The 20,721-nt window shown below is 35.2% G+C and overlaps 1 protein-coding gene across 4 annotated transcripts in view; it reads right to left on the minus strand.

Moving 5' to 3' along the window:
* NUP155 (nucleoporin 155) overlaps positions 1-20,721 on the minus strand; it is an 85,435-nt gene that overhangs the window by 40,564 nt on the left and 24,150 nt on the right. For all 4 annotated transcript variants that reach the window (XM_077117000.1, XM_077116999.1, XM_077117001.1 and 1 more), the window contains 8 exons: positions 18,622-18,792; positions 16,714-16,824; positions 16,061-16,155; positions 15,248-15,336; positions 14,696-14,758; positions 13,805-13,952; positions 12,620-12,686; positions 7,841-7,956 (listed from right to left, as the gene is read on the minus strand). In XM_077117000.1, the coding sequence (XP_076973115.1) occupies positions 7,841-7,956; positions 12,620-12,686; positions 13,805-13,952; positions 14,696-14,758; positions 15,248-15,336; positions 16,061-16,155; positions 16,714-16,824; positions 18,622-18,792 (860 nt within the window). The remainder of the gene's footprint in view (positions 1-7,840; positions 7,957-12,619; positions 12,687-13,804; positions 13,953-14,695; positions 14,759-15,247; positions 15,337-16,060; positions 16,156-16,713; positions 16,825-18,621; positions 18,793-20,721) is intronic.

The raw sequence follows: 20,721 nt of genomic DNA on the forward strand, positions 1-20,721 counted from the left end.
TGTAATGTGATATAGCATGGATCTTTGCGATGACTGTGCAATGATATAGCATGAAACAAAACAAAAAAATCAGTTGCCCCTGTTTGTATGGATCTACTTCTGGACAGTTTGTTCTGTTCAACTGATCTATTTATCTATCTCTAAAATACTTCACTTTGTTAGTTAACTTACCTTTATTGTAAGTCTTCAAATTTGGTAGAGTGCAATACTAGTGGTCAATATGGGAGTAGGGTTAAGAGGAATGGGATCTTTGGTGTTTCTTTTTTCTTTTTTTTCTGGAATAATGAAAATGTCCTAAAAGTGATCATGGTGATGAATGAACAACAATATGATGGTTCTGCAGACCACTGATTGTATATTTTTCATATACATATATTATGCTGTGTGTATATATCTCATAAAATAATAAAAAGTAATCAAAGTGAAAAAAAAAAAAAAAAAAAGAATGCCCGTGTCTGTATGTTGCTATGTTTTTTGATAGGGAAAAAAATATAGAGAGAGTCCTGCTTTGTCTTTTATAACAGTTTTGCATTTCAAGTCTATTTTGTCTGACATTAGTGTAACTACCCCAGCTCATTTTTGGCTACTCTTCACAGGAATCTTTTTCTATCCTTTTACTTTCAACCTATTTGTGTCCTTGGGTTTATGGTGAGTCTCTTGTACACAGCATATAGATGGATCATACTTTGTTTTTTTTTTTTTTTTACCCATTTTGGCAATCTGTGACTTTGGATTGGATAGTTCAATACATTAACATTCAATATTACTACATAGGTAATACTTATTTCAACCATTTTATCCTTTGGTTTTTACATGCCTTATTTTTGTCTATCCTTTTACGCTTTCAAGATACCCTTACTGCTACATTTCTTTCCTATACTCTTCTCCAAATCTCTCTCCCCTATCTTTTCCTTTCAGCCTGTAGAACTCCCTTTGACATTTCTTACAGGGTAAGTCTCTTGATGCATTTTTTTTCAGTTCTTTGTGAATATTTTAAACTCTCCTTAATTTGAAGGGTAGTTTTGCCATATAGGAATTTTTTTTTTTTTTTTTCCTTTTGCCTCTGCACCATATAAGGAATTCTTGACAGGTAGTTTTTCTTTCAGTATCTTAAATATGTCATATTACTGCCTTCTTGCTACCATGGTTTTGTTTTTTGTTTTGCATTAACTTAATTTTTGACTGGCCAGGAAGCAGTTTATAGGTGGGTATAACCCAGATGAGGGCAGTACTGGCAGAGCTCTCGTGAGTGGAGGGCCCACCATGTCCAAGGGGCCATGACTGGGGACATATTGGACCCCACAACCATCCTGGATGAGGTGCTTTCCAGGCACCAAGTCTACAGATTCATCAGCATTAGACTTGGTAAGCCCATTTCCATATAATCTTCTAGCTGCACAGGGAATTTGAACTTGGCACTGCTTAGCACCTCAATCACATGCTCCTTTTTTAGAAGCTTGGTGTGGATGGACATGATGACTTCGTAGAAGTGGACCCCAGCCAATGTACCTTTGGCTTTCCCAAGCACCTCGCATACCTAATGGAAGGTGAGACTGGGGCAGACATGGGTATCAACAGGAAAGGGCTTTCTTCAACGTCCCTCAGGGCAACAGAGACAGGCTGTGTTCATGACCAATGATGCCGGAGAGTCCTAAGAGTTCTTCGGGAAGTTGAGACCTCAACCAGGAACTGACCCCGTGAAGGTTCTTGACTCAGACACAGGAAGGAACTTGGTGACTAATCAGGATGTAGAGCTAAGCAATCAAAGGACTAGTCAGTGCATAAAGTTTTAATGTGTAGTGGAAGCACACACTTGAAGAGGAAAGCTTGGGTTTTCTCCAAAGAAGGAGAAGCCTGCCATGGATTTCTGATGAGAATTCAGAACTTAGTCTTAATGTGTTACCCTTGCATGTGATGAATTTCCTTTCTCTTGCTGCTTTCAGGATTCTTTCTTTATTTTTGGCATTTAATATTCTGATTAGTTTGTGTCTTGGGGACGGTCTATTAAGATTTATACTGTTTGGAGTACGTTGCATGTTGTACATTTATATTATGTGCTTCTTAAGAGCTGGGAAATATTAGCCATTATTTTCTCAAACATTCTTTCTGCACCCTGTATTAGCTAGAGTTCCCTAGAAACAGAATAAGCAGGAGATATGTGTATATAAAAAATTTATAAAAGTATCTCACATAGCCATGGAGAAGAAGAGTCCAAGGCCATTAGCTGGCAGCTCCCATGAAGGCCCTCAATAAACTCTCAGGAGAGGCTGGCTAGCTAAAGCAGGAAGAGTGACTGTTTCTTCTGAATCCTCCTTAAAAATCTTCTGGTGATCAGATTAAGTATCACTCATTGCAGGGGACACTTCCTGATTGCATTTCCAATCAGCTGTGGATGCAGCAACATGATCATGATTCTTGCCTTAGTTTCAGTAAAATTTGTGCAGATGTTTCACCCCAGGAGAAAGTCTCCTCTTCCTTATTCTTTCCCTGGGAATGTTGATCTTTTTAATTTGTTTGAGATTTGTCTCTACAGTTTTTGAACCTTCCTTTCATTTTCTCTAGCTGTGTCTGCCTGGAGTGTAAATTCAGGGAGGAGGATAGCTTGGTGAGGACTTTCTAAGTCAGTACTTCTCAGTCAAAACAGGGCTAAGACCCCTCAAAAGGGGCATCAATTAGTTCCAAAATGCCCTGGAGAGGAGAAACTTGGAGGATGCCAAATTTCTCCTTGATGGCTCCCAGAATCCGCTTTCCTGGCATGATCAACAGATGGTGTTCTTTAGCCAACTGTTCCCCACAATCCTAAGGTGATACTATTCACAACTGCCAAAAAATAGAATCAACCAAATGTCTATCAACTGATGAATGCATAAGCAAATTGTGGAATATTCATATGATGGAATATTATTCGACAATAAGAAGGAATGAAGTTCTGACACTTGAGACAACATGGGTGAACCTTGAGGACCTTGTGTTGAGTGAAATAAGCCAGATATAAACGACCTCGCCAACTGATCAAATTATAATAACAAGCAGAGAATGGGGAGTTGATGCTTAATTTGTACAGAATTTTAATGGGATTGATTGTAAATGTTTGGAGATGAGTAGAGGGAGCACATTACTGTGAGTGTAACTAACAGTGCTGTTAGTTACAGCACTGTCACATGAATTATGCATGTGAATAAGGCTGAAAGGAGAAGTTTAGAGTCGTGTATGTCACTAGAAAGAAAGTCAGAGGATTAACTAACATAGTAAACCTTGTTGTGGATGATGACTGTGGCTGTAACAAAGTTACCTCACCACTGCTAAGTGTCAATAACAAGGAGCTGTAAGGAGTGAGATATTTTTCTTTTGGAGTAATGAAATGTTCTAAGATTGAGTATGGTGATGAATACAAAACTCTGAATATACTGCAAGCCACAGATTGAATACTTTGGATGGACTGTCTGGTGTGTGAATATATCGCGATAAAACTGCTTAAAAAGAAAAAGAATAAAGAGGATTCTAAATATAGATGCAAGGACTATAAAACTCCTAGAAGAAATGTTGGGAACCATCTTCATGATCTTGTATTAAGCAATGGTTTATTACGCTTTAGACTTAAAGCACAAGTAACAAAAGAAAAAATAGATATGTGGGACCTCCTCAAAATTAAAAGTTTTTGTGAATCAAAGGACTCTGTCAAGAAAGTGAGAAAACAACCTACTCAATGGGATAAAATATTTGGAAAGCACATATCTCTTAAGGATTTGATATTCAGAATATATAATGAAATGCTACAACTTAAAAATAAAAAGAAAAATAGCCCAATTAAAAAATAAATGGGGGGACTTTTGGGAAGACAGCCAAATAGAGTAGCTCGAGATTAGCCCTACTCCAGGGAAAACTTACAGAAGGGACAGGAGGGCAACTGAAGCGGCGATTCAGGAGTGCAGCTGACTTGGGAGAGCCTTCTGAACCACATGGGGCAACCCTGGTTGTGGAGGCTGATGAATTGAGAGGCAGAAAGCTGGAGCCTGGCACTGAGCCTGCGGGAGTGCACGGACAGGAGCCGGGGACTAGGAAGCCAGGTCACATTCCTTGGGCATGCTTAAGTCACCAGCGCAGACCCTTGACCTATGACTCAACCAACACCCCATGCACCTGAACCCTGTCACCCACTCCCATTTTCCCTAATCCAGGCACCCCCACCCCACCAGCCCCAGCGTACATATCTGCCCCACACCCCCACCCCAAGTGCAGCCCAACCCACCTATCCTGCACACCTCTCGAGCACTACATCCCACTCCCTGTTCCCTGCAGACTGTTGCCAGCACATAAAGGCCGTGGGCACTAACCTCCATACACCTAGGCTACCCTGCCCCGGTGCCCATAGTGTCACACAGGCTCACCCCACCCACCACCTGAGTTCTACGCATCAGTTTATGGCATTCCTAGGCCCATGCATGCGCATGGGCACCCAATCACGTCATTCAGCTCTGGGAACTGCACTTTACAGCAGTCCTAGAGTCATGCATGTGCATGGCACTCAGCTACACTTCCCATCTCTGAGAAAGTGCTGACCTGCACAGCCGGCTCACATCTGCCCCCAATCCAGAAAGGCATAACGCCAACCTGCTGCCACAGCTCTAGAATGCCCACAAAGGGTCCCATGCCTTAGACCAGTGCACACCAGGGTTACACCCCTAAGACTGGTGCACCCGCACAGCTACATCCTCTATGGCTGCTGGGTGCTCACGTGCACAAGCATCAGTGTAACATTCCAACTTGCGCTTATACCTGCCCTGAAACAAATCAGTGCACTGAGGGCGCCACCCCATACTCTGTTCCCTATTGTACAACCAACCCGTAAACACAAGGCCTTAGACTACTGAAAGAAATCAACTTTCAGTTTACTGATTTACTTGAGTAAATCAGTCAAGATATTTACATGCCACGAAGACAGAAGATCACTAAGATATCACAATGAAGACAGATACAGTCCGGCCTAATAACCAAATTAAAATATCTGAGGAGACACAGACATTATAACAACAAATCAAAGATGTTCATACAACTCTACTTAATAAAATAAGTGGGAAAGCAAATGACATAAAATGAGATCAAGAAGACAGGAGACGAGCACAGAGGAATCTGAAAGAATTAATAAAAAATATTGGAAATCACAGAGATCAAAGAGTACTCACCAAATAAAAAACAGATTATAGTCACACAACACCAGCTATGAAGAGACAGAAGAAAGAATAAGTTATATAGAGAACAGGATAATTGACTTTGAAGACTCAAAATAGAAAATGGCAAAAAAGATGGAAAAAATTGAATTGGATCTCAGGGAAATGAAAGACAAAACAAAGCACATAAATATAAGAATCATTGGTGTCCCACAAAGAGAAGAGAGGAGTAAAGGGCTAGGAAGAGTAGTTGAGGATATAATGGGAGAAAACTTCCCAACCTTCAGAAAGGACATAAATATGCAAAGTCAAAGAAGCCCAACAAACTCTAAACAGAATAAATCTAAATAGGCCTTCCCTAAGGCACATACTAATCAGTCTGTCAAACGTTGAAGAGAAGCAGAAAATCCTGAAAGAAGCAAGAGAAAAACATTCTACTACATATAAGAGAAATCAAATAATACTGAGTTCATACTACACATCTAGCACCCTGGAGGCGAGAAGGCAGTGGTATGACATATTCAAGATCCTGAAAGAGAAAGACTTCCAACCAAGAATTCTGTATGCAGCCAAACTGTTCTTCAAAACTGAGGGAGATTGGCAATGTGGGACAGAAATCCTAAAATGAGCTGAGACTCAGCATCAAGGGACTGAGAAAACCTTCTCGACCAAAAGGGGGAAGAGTGAAATGAGACCAAGTATCAATGGCTGTGAGATTCCAGAGTTGAGAGGTTATCCTGGAGGTTATTCTTACGCATTAAGTAGATATCACCTTGTTATCCAAGATGAAATGGAGAGGCTGGAAGGAACTACTTGAAAATGTAGAGCTGTGTTCCAGTAACCATGTTTCTTGAGGATGACTGAATAATGATACAGCTTTCACAATGTGAGTGTGTGACTGTGAAAACCTTGTGTCTGCTGCTCCTTTTATCTACCTTGTCAACAGACAAGTAGAACATATGGAATAAAAATAAATAATAGGGGGAACAAAAAAAAAATGAGGGAGAGATGAAAGGTTTCACAGACAAAGAAGTCCTGAAAGAATTTGTCAACAAGGGACCAATCCTACAAGAAATAGTAAAAGGAGTTCTGTGGGCAGAAAAAATATATATAAATGGGCAAAAGACCTGAATAAGCATTTATCCCAAGAGGATATACAAATGGCTTAAAAGGATAGAAAATAATATTCAACATCAGTAGCTATTAGGAAATACAAATGAAAACCATGAGATACCATTTCACACCCATTAGAATAGTTACTATTAAAAAAGCTGTAAACTTCAAGTTGTCAGAGAGGATGTGGAGAACACACTCATTCACCGTTAGTGGGAATGTAAACTGGTGTATCTGCTATGGAAGAGTCTGGCAGTTCTTCGGAAAGCTAAGTATAGAATTACCATATGAAACCCTCTACTGTGTGTGTGTGTGTGTGTGTGTGTACACACACATCCAGGAAACCCTCTACTGGGTATGCATATATGTATATATACACACAACAGAAGTGAAAGCAGGGACCTGAATAGGTATTTTCAGTGATGTTCGTAGCAGCATTATTCAAAATTGCCAAAAGAGGAAGGCATCCCAAGTGTCCATCAACACATGAATGGATAAATAAAATGTGGTATATACAAAGAATGGAACATTATTCAGCAGTAAAAAGGAATGAAGTATTGGTTCATGGGACAACATAGTTGAACCTCAAACACATTATGTTGAGTGAAATTAGCCAGACACAAAAGGACAAGGTGATTTCACGGAACTGAAATAATTAGAATGAGCAAACTGTGAGTTAGAATTTAGAATACAGGTTACCAAGGGCTTGGATGGGGGAAGGGAATGGAGAGTTAATAATTTTTACAGAATTTCTTTTTGGCTTGATTGTAAACTTCTGGAAAAGGATGGTGGTATGTTAGCACAAAATAGTGAGTATAACTAAGAGAACTGAATTATATATGCGAATGTGTTTAAAAGGGGAAAATTTTTAGGTTGGATTACCTATTATAAGTATAAAAATTAAAAAAGACTGTATAACACAGTGAACCCATTGTAAACAATGGATTACAGTTGAACAGTTCTATTATAATATTCTTCCATGAACAGCATCAAAGTTCAAACTACATACTAATGTTAATAATGGGGGAGTGGGGAAAAGGAAATTGTTTTTTACATGATTTTGCTGAAAACCTAAAACTATTCAAACTAAAGCAATTAAAAAAAACTAATCGTCCAAAACATATGGGTAAAAAAATACAGAAAATAAAATGGTTGTTGGGTGACAAAAGGACCCTCAAGTATCACACTAAAGTGCTTTCTAGTCTCCAAAGTGCCTTTGTGTGTCTGTGTGTCCTATAAACATGTGCAGGGACCACAGTGGCTCAGCAAGCAGAGTTCTCACATGCCATGCCAGAGACCCAGGTTTGATTCCTGGTGCCTAACCATGTTAAAAAAAAAAAAAATCATATGATATAAACATTCTGCAGGCATGACTTATAGCGCTTTTGCCTATGAGTCCAATGTTTATGAATCAGCAACTCATTTTATGAGGTATAATACCTGTCCCCCATGTGATTTATGATTAAACTTGTTTAAAAAAAAAAAGTGAACTTCTTGTATGTAAAAAACGGATACAATGTTAAGAAAAAAATGAGTAAACAAATCCTATGTATTCTTACTTTGGATTTCCTAGTGGTCCTCCTGAAAACTGGGTGTTTCTGTCTAGAAATTCTTGCAAACCTTTTAGCTCTTGAAGCACTGACTCCAGCAGCTGAGAGGGAACACTACTTTCAATCTGTAAAAAAGGAAGAATTTTGAAAGATTTAAAAACACTGAAAAGCATATACATATATAAAAACATGTACTCTGCCAATCTGTAGTTTGATACAGTTTTTATTCAGAGGCACCCTAACTTCATAAAGAGTAAAATTTATTTCTTTATTCTATCAATTCATACTGTAACCAGAAAAAAAGGTTAGATAGCTACAACTCTCCCCTCTGATAAAGGTATAATTTACAGAGTAAAATACAGATCTCAAGTGAACACTTAACTTTTTCACATATGTACACAGCCACCACCACGGTGACAACATTTTAGATTTCCAAGACCTGAGAAAATTCCTTAAGTCTCCATTTCTAGTCAAGTCATCTAACCTCTGATGTCACTATTTTAGCTTAGTTTTGCCTGTTCTTGAACTTCATATAAATGGGATCATAGTATATGATGATATACTATGATATATATGATATATATGATAATCTAACACAGTATACTATGTTAGATTAATACACTCTTAATCTTAGAAATGTGAACTTTAAAAGAGAAGAGTTAAAAAGATATTAGGATTTTTTATTAGCTTTTTTAAAATATCAAAAAACACCAAATGCAAATATTCTTAACTTTTGATCATTCCAATCTACATATATAAATCAGTAATTCACAATATCATCACATAGTTGCATATTCATCATCATGATCATTTCTTAGAACATTTGCATCTATTCAGAAAAAGAAATAAAAAGACAACGGAAAAAAATTCATACAAACCATACCCCTTATGCTTCTCTTTCATTGATCACTAGCATTTCAATCTAAATTTAACATTTGTTCCCCCTATTATTTATTTTTATTTCATATTTCTACTCATCTGTTGACAAGGTAGATAAAAGCAGATTCAGACACAAGGTTTTCACAATCACACAGTCACATTATGAAAGCTATATCATTATACAATCATCTTCAAGAAACATGGATATTGGAACACAGCTCCACATTTTCAGGCAGTTCCCTCCAGTCTCTCCATTACATCTTGACTAACTAGGTGGTATCTGTTTAATGCGTAAGAATAACCTCCAAGATAACCTCTTGACTCTGTTTGGAATCTCTCAGCCATTGACATTTTTATTTTTTCTCAATCACTCTTTCCCCTTTGGTCGAGAAGCTTTTCTCAATCCCTTGATGCTGATTCTCAGCTCATTCTAAGATTTCTGTCCCACGCTGCCAGGAAGGTCCAACCCCTGGGAGTCATGTCCTATGTAGACAGGGGGAGGGTGGCAAGTTTGCTTGTTGTGTTGGCTGGAGAGAGGCCACATCTGAGCAACAAAAGAGGCTCTCTTGGGGGTGACTCTTAGGCCTAATTTTAAGTAGGCTTGACCTACTGACCTCCTTTGTGGAGTTCAGATTCATGTGAACAAACCCCAAGACTGGGACTTCAGCCTATAGCTTTGGTTGTCCACACTGCTTATGAGAGTATCAAGAATTCAACTTGGGGAAGCTGAATTTTTCCTCTTTCTTACCATTCCCTGAAGGGGACTTTGCAAGTACTTTTTTATTCACTGTTCAAATCACTCTGGCATTTATCAAGACATCACTCTGGACAAAACAACAAAATCTCATGTCCTACTCAAGGTTCCATGTACTTACGGTGTTCAATTAAGCTGTCTACATAAATTATATTAGGAAATGCACTAGTAAAAATATAAATTTTGTACCAAATAAACATTTTTTTGCTTTAGTCTCACACATAAGTTGAGATTTTAAAATATTAATTACCATCTATTTTCAGCACCCTGCAGTAATGACATTCTTTTGTTCTTCCTCATGCAAAAACATTTTTTAAATTTGTATATTTAGTCACTATCATTATACATTCAATCATTCCTAGATTATACCAGCTCAGTCTTTATCACCTATCTTTCTTTCTGATTTCATCTGTGACCCCAGCCCTCCTCCCTCTAGTATTCTCACATTCAACTTCACTCAGTGTTTTAATATAATTGTATTACAGTTAGGTAGTACTGTGCTGTCCATTTCTGAGTTTTTACATTCAGTCCTGCTGCACAATCTGTATCCCTTCAGTTCCAATTACCCAATATCTTACCCTATTTCTATCTCTGGATGTCTCTGTTACCAATGAAATTCTCCAAGTTCATTCACTAATGTCAGATCATATCAGTGAGACCATACAGTATTTATGCTTTTGTTTCTGGCTAATCTCACACAGTATAATGTCCTTAAGATCCGTCCATGTTGTTACATACTTCATAACTTTATTCTGTCTTACGGCTGTATAATATTCCATTCTATGTATATACCAGTTTGCTTAGCCACTCGTCTGTTAATGGACAGTTTGCCTGTTTCCGACTCTTCACAACTGCAAATAATGCTACTATAAACATTGGTGTGCAAACGTCTGTTTGTATCCTTGACCTCATGTCCTCTGAGTACCTAGCAATGGTATTGCTGGGTTATATGGCAATTTTATATTCAGCTTTTTGAGGAACGACCAAACTGCCTTGCACAGTGGTTGTACCATTTGACATTCCCACCAAGAGTGGATAAGTGTGCCTCTTTCTCCACATCCTCTCCAGTACTTGTCATTTTCTGTTTTATCAATAATGGCCATTCTGGTGGGTGTGAGATGATATCTCATTGTGGTGTTGACTTGCACTTCTCTAATAGCCAGGGAAGTTGAGCATCTCTTCTTGTGCCTTTTGGCCATTTGTATTTCCTCTTCTGAGAAGTGTCTGTTCATGTCTTTTTCCCATTTTGTAATTGGGTTGGCTGTCTTTTTGTTGAGTTGAATAATCTCTTTATAAATTCCGGACACTAGACCTTTATCTGATATGCTATTTACAAATATTGTCTCTCATTGTATAGGCTGTCTTTTTACTTTCTTGGCAAAGTTCTTTGATGCACAGAAGTGTTTAATTTTGTGGAGTTTCCACTTATTTAATTCTTTCTTCAATGCTCTTGCTTTGAGTGTAAGGTTTAGAAAACTGCCTCCTAGTATAAGATTTATATTTTCCTACATTTCCTTCTAACAGTTTTATGGTCTTAGATCTAATGTGTAGGTCTTTGATCCATTTTGAGTTAACTTTTGTATAGGGTGTGAGGTATGGGTTCTCTTTCATTCTTTTGCATACGGATATCCAGTTCTCTAGGTGCCATTTTTTGAAGAGACTGTTCTGTCCCAGGTGAGCTGGCTTGACTGCCTTATCAAAGATTAACTGTCCACAGATGAGAGGGTCTATATCTGAACACTCTATTTGATTTCATTGGTCAATATATCAATCTGTATGCCAGTACCATGCTGTTTTGACCACTGTAGCTTCATAATATTTCTTAAAGTCAAGTAGTGTGAGACCTCTGACTTCATATTTTTCTCTCAAGATATTTTTAGCTATTTGGGACACCTTGCCCTTCCAGATAAATCTGGTTATTGGTTTTTCTAATTCTAAAAAGTTTTTGGGATTTTAATTGGTACTGCATCGAATCTGTAAATCAATCTAGGTAGAATTGATGTCTTAATTATATTTAGTCTTCTAATCCATGAACACAGTATGCTCTTCCATCTATTTAGATGTTCCGTGATTTCTTTTAACAATTTCTTGTAGTTTTCTTTGTATAGGTCTTTTGTCTCTTTAGTTAAAGTTATCCCTAAATATTTTATTCTTTTGGTTGCAATTGTAAATGGAATTATTTTCTTGATTCCCCCCTCAGATTATTCATTACTAATGTATAGAAACACTACAGATTTTTGAGTGTTGATCTTGTAACCTGTGATTTAGCTGTACTGATTTATCAGCTCTAGCAGTTTTGCTGTGGATTTTTCAGCATACAGTATCATATCATCTGCAAACAGTGAGAATTTTATTTCTTCCTTTCCAATTCTGATGCCTTGTATTTCTTTTTCTTGTCTAATTGCTCTGGTTAGAACTTCCAACACAATGTTGAATAACAGTGGTGACAGTGGACATCCTTGTCTTGTTCCTGATCTTGGGGGGAAAGTTTTCAGTTTTTCTCCATTGAGGATGATGTTACTTGTGAGTTTTTCATATATTCCCTTTATCGTTTTGAGGAAGTTCCCTTCTATTCCTATCCTTTGACCTGTTTTCAACAGGAAATGATGTTGAAATTTGTCAGATATTGGTACTTTTTTAATTTTAAGAAATAAGGTTAAAATATATTGCATTCACATTCTTAATCTAAAAAAATCTTACATCTGAATTTGCAATAATAAAAAACAAAATTCTACAAGACATGCTTTTTAAAAGCAGTCTGGAAAATCTGCTAATGCATGAAAATTAGTATGGCATCCAGATTGTTGATACATATAAGCCAAAGGAATAAATAACAACTTTGAGATGTATTAACTATTAGGACTGGGTCTGTTCTACCCACACAACAAACTTATGAGGGAGATATATTATTATTTCCATTTTATAGTTAGGTAGCAGGCTGTAAAATGTTAAGAAATTTATTCACAATCACACTGTTAATAAGTGACAATGTTCATTAACCCAGAGGGTAAAAGTTTTTTAGACAATGCACAAACATATACATAGAAGAATAATCACTGCATCTTATTTATAACATCAAGAAATGCAAAGCTATCTAATTATTCATTAATACCATAAAGAAGTTATATACAAATGGTGAAATAATATATACTTACTGCAGTGATCTCTCTGTTACCACTCTTGAATACTCTCTCTACAACTAAACTAGCATCCCAAATGTTTCTGGAACAAAAAATGTTTTAATAATTGTGCTGTAAATGAAGAAAACAATTACAATACATAGTAAATTTCTTTCTATAAGAACTTAGTGTGTGTTTATTCAGCTTTTAGAATTCAGCAATTGTTTCATTTAACATTATAATAAGTTGTCTAGCAGGCTGGAAAATAGGAAAATTTCCAAACCTGATATAACTAAGCTATTTCAGATAACAAATCAGTGCTGAAAAAGGCTCTGGGTAATGAATTGTAAATAAGGGAGCCTATAAAGGAAATAGGTATGTTATAAAGAAGCTTTGAACTTTTTAATAGTTTTAAGCAAATAAGTCAAATGGAAATATACATTTGTAATATAAGAAAAATACATAGGAGGAGTGACAGTAAGATAGAGTGATAGCAAAAAGGGTGCAATTCTTTACTCCTCTCTGTACTCTCTAAACTTACCTACTTTGCAATGGGGCTTTGACATCTTTTACTTAAAGAGGTGGAGTCTATTTCTCTACGTTCTGAATCTAGGTAGGCCTTGAGAATTTCCTTTGGCCAGGTGAATGAGATGAAAATGGTAGTTTGTCCGTTCTGAGCTTAGATATCAAGAAGCTTGGCGTATTTATCCTCTCTCACTGAAACCTGCCTTCACCAAAAAGATTAAGACCTGGCTAGCCTGTTGGATGAGAAGACCATGTGGAACAGCCCAGTGGTCCCAGCTGAGGCTACTCTAAGCCTGCCTACAAACATGAACGTGTGTGAGTCCAGCTAAAAAAAGGAGAGCTCTCTCACCTTTTATAGCTAAATAATACATAGGAGTGAGCACAGCTACAACCAGAAGAACTGCTTGGCTGACTTACAGACAGATTTCACTGACATAGTGGTAGTCTGTTATGCCATAAATTAATATATAGAGAGAGATATATTTTGAAGCAATATATATGTAACACAACAATGGATATAGATGATTAGATAATAAAAGGCTGAATGAGAGAAAACAATCTCATCAATGGACAAGTAAACTAAAACTAAAAGTAAAATTTAAGAGGAATAAACGTCCCAAATTTAGAGTTAAAAATATTCAGTTGCTCAAAACAGGACAAGACAAAGATCAGTTAATTGTTCCATGAAAAACTTACCCCATGATTCGAGAAAAGTAAATACAAATACCATTATGCTTTCCCGAGTACACAATCTCTGGTCCAGCCATACAACTCATACTTGTGGCCTGAGCAGCCAGGTTTCCTGCAGCATACACTGGTGTTGACATGGCAGAAGGCTGTAAACCTTGTATATATATAAGAAAAACAAAATTCAGAATTCTCAATAACTGAAATTTCTTGCATCAGGACCCATATTTAAGAATATTTACAAAAATACTGGAATAAATAGAATTTAATTTGGCTTTTCTTGATGAGAAGAGAGACTTAGATTTGTACATGTGCTTACCAGTGGACTTTCAAGTGTCTGCAATGATATGAAAAGGAAAGAAAGCTTACAATCATCATTCCTACTAATCAGAGTGATTTCAGAGCCCAATTAGAAGCTTTGTATGCAAATAAGGGATTTCTTGGCTCCTGGTCAAATGACAATACTTGTTTGGATGTCACTTCTGTTAAATACCATTATTTTCAAGGGAAGAGGTCAAGTTAATGTTTCACACTAAGCACAAAGAATAATAACTCACACTGTCATCTCTTCAAAAAGAACAGCAAGAGAATACTGACATTTCTTTGAGTCTCCAGTATCTTAGAGCAGCTAGAAGTAAAAACCTAAAACTGTGAACTTATAACCCATACCAAACTCTGAAAGCTGTTCTATAACTAACTGTTATGTGCTTTGAAAACTTTTGCTTTTTTGTATACGTGTCATTTTTCACAAAAAAGAAAAAAAAGTCTATTTTGATGATAAATGCACGGCTATATGATGATACTGTGAAATACTGATTGTACACTTTGGATGAGTACATGATATGTGAATACATGTCAAAAAAAACAGCAGGGGCAATCTAAAACAAAGAAAATAGGTACCTTGAGATGGCGTTCCCAAAAAGGCTGGATTTGGATATGGACTACCACTAGGAACAGGAGAACCTAAAAAGGAAAGCATATAAAAATTTATATAATAACCTACCATTCTTTAGAACCAGTTAAAAATTAGACCTAGAAGCTGTTTCTAAGCATAAAGAGTGAGGAGTGGCACTACCGATAATATATTCAAGAATCAGGGATTCATCTCAATTTCCCAGGAACTTTCTAACAATCTGCACTTTGGAAAATACTGATGTGGGAGTTTACTTGTTATTAAGTTTGAAAACTGAGTTCTGTAAATACTATCCATTGCATCTTATTTTGCTCCTTAGTATACGTGAGGACAATATTAACAGATGATCACTTTCAAGAGTAAGCTATCTATAGAAGTATTCACCAAAAATATAGCAACAACTTCTCTAGTAAAGAAAAATCATACAGTAGCAGTAAATAAAACATAATATAAAGTTTAGCCATTAAAATATGCTAAAAAATTTTTACAAATCAAGCTGTAGAAGAAACAGTTTTCATTTCAATGTTTTTTATACTTACTAGAATAGATAGGAGACCCCAAGATAGGACCAACATTACTCGGAGGGGGAAGAGTGGCTGGGAATCTCATCTGAGCTTCACCACCATACCTATTTTTGTGAGAACAAAAACTGTGTTTAATCATTAAAACTATCCATCATAAGAGCTGAAATTGTTCCAAATCCTGCTTAGCTTCAAAGTAAATACTTTAAGCATCAGAGACTTAATATATCTTTTTGACAGTGAAATATATGCAGAGAATACACAATAAACCCTTACTCAGTAAATGTTGACTTGAAACTACTATCAGAAAGAATTTGAACAGACTGGTAATTTCTAAAAATTGGCAGATTGGCAATGTATAGAATTTACTTAATGATTAATGGTTAGACAGATCTTAAATGTTCTTTTTTTTTTTTTTTTTTTACAAAATCATATTCAAATACTTAGTCTCAGCTAAATATTTCTCAAATGAAAATAACTTTTTGAAACCACATTTCTTTAAAGTGATTCAGAATTCCTCAATACCAATGATAAACAGAAAGGAGAACTGGTGTAGTGTTTGAGGAAGTAAAAACGATAGGATGGTAACTCAGGTAGAAAGAAGTGTGGAAAGAAGGACAGACAGCAGAAGTTAGAGAACAGAATCCATAGAAAGTATAATAATGCATAAGCTACCATCAGGAATTACGCTTACCTATATGTTCTTCAGATTTCACTGTTTGCAAATTAATTTTAGAAACTTTCTATGTAGTCACTCAACTGTTAGTCAAGTCTTAGTTATCAAATTGACCAATGCCAACTGTGGTTCAGTACAGAAGAAAATTGACACACCTAAAGAAAGCCCGAGTAGCCCAAGCAGATATTTCTCTATCACAGGCAGCAGTGGAGCAAGCAAGGATAAGACAAGTTGCACAAGCCTGGTCTTCCTGTAAAAAAACAGATTATATTCTCTTATATTAACACAAACATTAAAAAAATATATTTGTTTACTGCTATATCTGGTGTTCAGATCTGTGCCTAGCACAGAGTTGATACTCAATAAATATTTGCTGACTAAATGAAATCAGTTGGTACTAAAAAAAAGTGAGTAGTCCTAGTTTTAAATTTTGTCACATGGGCATAGTTATTAAAGGACAGTCTCTTTTCTTTTTATAATCAGAAGCTAATCTAGTTTCCAGTTTATCACTCCAATTTTATTCTCAGTTTTTTCCTACCTTTTAGAACATAAAAATAAAAGCTACTATTTAAATGAATACTTATCAGACACTATTTTAAGAATTTAACATTAACTAATCCTCACACCACAAACTATTATAACGTATATTTTATGTAATTCATATTTAGTCTTAAAAGAAAATTGGTAAGAGATTAACAGTACACTTTATTGTAGTATTATGGTCCTAATTCACATAAAATGCAATGGTCTATTCCCAGTGTTTCCTTGTTAAAAATATCCTCATATAAAAAAAAGTATAAGTAATTACCTGATGTAATTTAAAGAATCTTTCAATCTCTTCTCCATCTCCACCCACATTACTCACAAGTAGATGCCTCAACTGATCTACAGGTCTAAGTTTGTGAAACATAAGACTCCCCTAAGACATAAAAAAGAAAGAAAAAACATGAATAATAGATTGACCAAGTTGGAACTGACGGGAACTGACATTGTTTCCTTATTTAACCAAATCTAAGAAATTAAAAGGAAATTCAAAAACACAAAGTAAGCCAGCGAAAAAGATTATCTACATTTAATCTCACAGCCTACACTAGATCTACATAGCCAGAGAATATTTAATAAGAATATTAAATATTTAATAAGAAAACACTGACCTCTCCATAAAAAAAGTAAAAATAAGAAAGCATACTAAACAAAAGTAAAAAAAGGAGCATACTATCAGACATGAAGCATATTATAAACCTTCATACCATACATGATAATAGCACATGACCAGAATTGGCTAAGGGGAACAAAATAGAAAGTTCTGATAATATGCTTAAATAAATATTGGAATTTAGCATATGATAAAAGCCACCCTTCAAACCAAAGGGTTAAAACTAGATTATTCACTAATCATGTTGACAAAACATATTGCCATTTGGAAAAATATGAAGCTAGCCATACACATCCCTTATTCCTGGAAAAAGGCCAAACAGAGAAAAGATTAAACAAAATAAAACCATAAAAGTACTTGAAGAAACTGGATAGATTGTTTTATAAATCTCAGAATGGGGAAGGTTTTTAAATATCATGTAAATCCTAAAAGACATAATAATGAATAATAAAATGGTTTATATGGGAAAAAAATCTTAATAAAAATCAAAGGAAGAAATATTTTCAACTAAAATCACAAAAAGTTAGTTTACCTAATACATAAAAACTTCTGTAAGTTGTAAGGAAATACACAACTCAAAAAAAAGTCTGTATAGAATAGGAGCAGATAGTTCACAGAAAAACATTTCTGAAAATCTCATGCCCAATAAATAGCATACTATCCTGGAGAGTGTGTGAAGAAATAAGCATCTAAGTGAATATAGAGAGGGAAATCTGGCAGTATCTTTCAAAATTATAAATGAAACTACCCTTTTACCTACAAGAGGCATTTCTACAGCTTTACTCACACACAGTAAAATGATATATACACAAGGCTATAGCTTTATTTTCAAGAGCAGAAGATGATCCATTAATAAGGGTCTAGTTGAATACAGAAAACATATACAAAGGGAAACTTTTCACTCTAAACAAAAAACGAGAAAGTACTTTATATGCTGATATGAAAAGATCTATAAAGTATATTATTCAAGTATAAAAAGCAACGTATAGAACAGGGTATATTGTATGCTACCATTTGTTTAAAACATATTTGTATTGTTTATGTATTCGTAACAACACATCACTGGAAGTACACACAAAATGCTGTTTACATGGCTGTCTATAGGGAGGACATTCAGACTGGAAGGGAACTTTTTCTGTTATAATATACATTATATTATAATATCTATTACACCACTTGAATTTTGTTAATGCATTACTTTTTAAAAATAAAAGAAAATGTTTTAACAAGGTAAATGAGAACTATAAGAAATACATATTTTTTTAAGAAATGTTTTATTTGGTTTTCTTAGAAATAAAACTTAGCTTATGGTAAATTTTATGTTGCTGAACAATAGTGACAAATTCTACTTCAGAAACAGTGTAATACTTTTAAAAAGTTAGTTCTTTTTGTACCATTTTTGGTATTTATAACTATTCCTTAAGAATGTAGTAAGGGTAAATATTCATAAATATTTAAGTATATGGCTCTATGAAATGACTGCTGCAGAGTACTTGATAAAAACATTAATGATTCATTCTAGTCTTTCTGCCTCCACTATAACAAAGTATGCAAACATACCTGTGCTGAGAGGAGAACAAATTTCTTTGGTGGCAACATGTGCTGCTGCACAACAACTGGTGAATCAGTTATTGGAATATGGTCCTTGTTTAATGGTGTAATTATCTTATCCACTTTTAATTCATCTATTGCAGAAAGAGCCCAGGAATGACCATCAACACGGGTCGTCATCTATATAAAAGAAATAAATTTTGTGTATAGCTTTTTGGAGTTATATACAGCAAAATGCTCCAGGAAGAAAAAAAAAAAACACAGCCCTAAACTCCAAATGAATGTAGAACTAATTTATTAAATTATTGTATATTATTATGTATTATAAATTATGCATTATTAATTTATTAAATAAATACATTAATCTGAAATAATGTCAAAAGCCAGCATTTAATTTTCTGATCTTCCACCATTTTAATCATCTCCTTTACTAATAATCTTTTCACATTAGAGGACAAAGGCAAATTTTCCTCAAGATAAATTATAAATATTCTTTATTACAATTGCAATTATCTCCATATCTAAATACTGGCTACATTCTACTATCTTCCCAAAACAGGTTAATCTACACGGGCAGGTTCAGTGGTCATACTTTTAGTGCCTATAATTTGCTGATGGAGATTTTCTTTTCTTCAGAGGTTACATTTGGTTTTTTAAAAGTGTTTTAGTATTATAAAATATTTTACTGAAAAAATTTCAAGCATTCAGAAATGTTGAAAAGAACAGTAAATATGCATATATACTCAATACCTAGATTCAACAATTGTCAGCATTTTGCCACAGGTGTTTTCTCTTTCTACATTCTTTACTGAACTATTTGGAGGTTACAGACATCATGCTACGTCATCATTAAATACTCCTGCATAGTGGGACATTTGGTGAGGCAAAATAAACTAGAATCCAAAGAACCAAAACAAAACCACAAAAAAACCCTTCTGATTAAATGATGTAAAAATAAGAAATCATCTTACATAAACATTTTACTATAACTTAAAGAATATTAACAATAATCCCCTAATAAAACATAATGCCTAGATAATAAAAAATTTCCCTATTGTCTAAAAGTCTTAACAGCTGTTATTTTTTTTGAAAACTAGGATTTGATCAAAGTTCACGCATCATATTTAGTGGTTATGTTTTTTAAAGAAATCCTCATCTTTTAAGGTACAACTCAAGAATTTTTTACAAACAAAATGATGTGATGTCTGGTATCTGCTTTAAAAATATAACTGTATGTGTATGCTTTTATGTTTGCATATACATATATAGGAAAGAGAAATGAAATAAGACAGGAAAAATGACAGCGATTCTTAAATAATGGGTTCAATTTACTATTTCTTCTATTCTCATGTATGTTTGAAAATTTCTGTGATTTACAAATAAAAACTTAAAAATGTAGGCAAAACTACAAATTACAGAGATATTTACAATACTATCCTAAGCCATAACTATAACAGATGGCCTCATAATTAAATCACTAAAAATACAATGCATTTAAAAGAGACCAAGATCATTTGAGAATAGATACATGCATTTCCAGATACATTATAAAAACATCCTGGGGTGCACCTGTAGTTCAGTGCTTAGAATGCCCGTCTTCCACGCAGGAAACACGGGTTTGATTCCTGGACCATGCACACACAAACAAACAAATAAACAAAATCCCCAAAAGATGTTTTATGACTCCTGGGGAACAGCTGGGTCCCAGCATTATGGGATTGAGAAAGCCTTCTTGACCAAAAGAGGGAAGAGAGAAATGAGACAAAGTTTCAGTGGCTGAGAGATTTCAAATAGAGTCAAGAGGTTATCCTGGAGGTTATTCTTATGCATTATACAGCTATCTCTTTTTAGTCTGTGGTGTATTGGAGTGGTTAGAGGGAAGTATCTGAAACCGCTGAACTGTATTCCAAAAGCCTTGATTCTTGAAGATGACTGTATTAACTACATAGCTGTTACAATGTGACCCTGTGATTATTAAAAACCTTGTGGCTGACACTCCATTTATTCAGAGTATGGATAGATGAATAAAAAAAATAAGGCCCAAAAACTAAATAACAGGTGGGATAAGGGGTAAAAAACAAACAAACAAACAAAAACACCAATTAGATA

This window comes from Tamandua tetradactyla, chromosome 9, assembly GCF_023851605.1.
Source record: "Tamandua tetradactyla isolate mTamTet1 chromosome 9, mTamTet1.pri, whole genome shotgun sequence".
Lineage (NCBI taxonomy): Eukaryota > Metazoa > Chordata > Mammalia > Pilosa > Myrmecophagidae > Tamandua > Tamandua tetradactyla.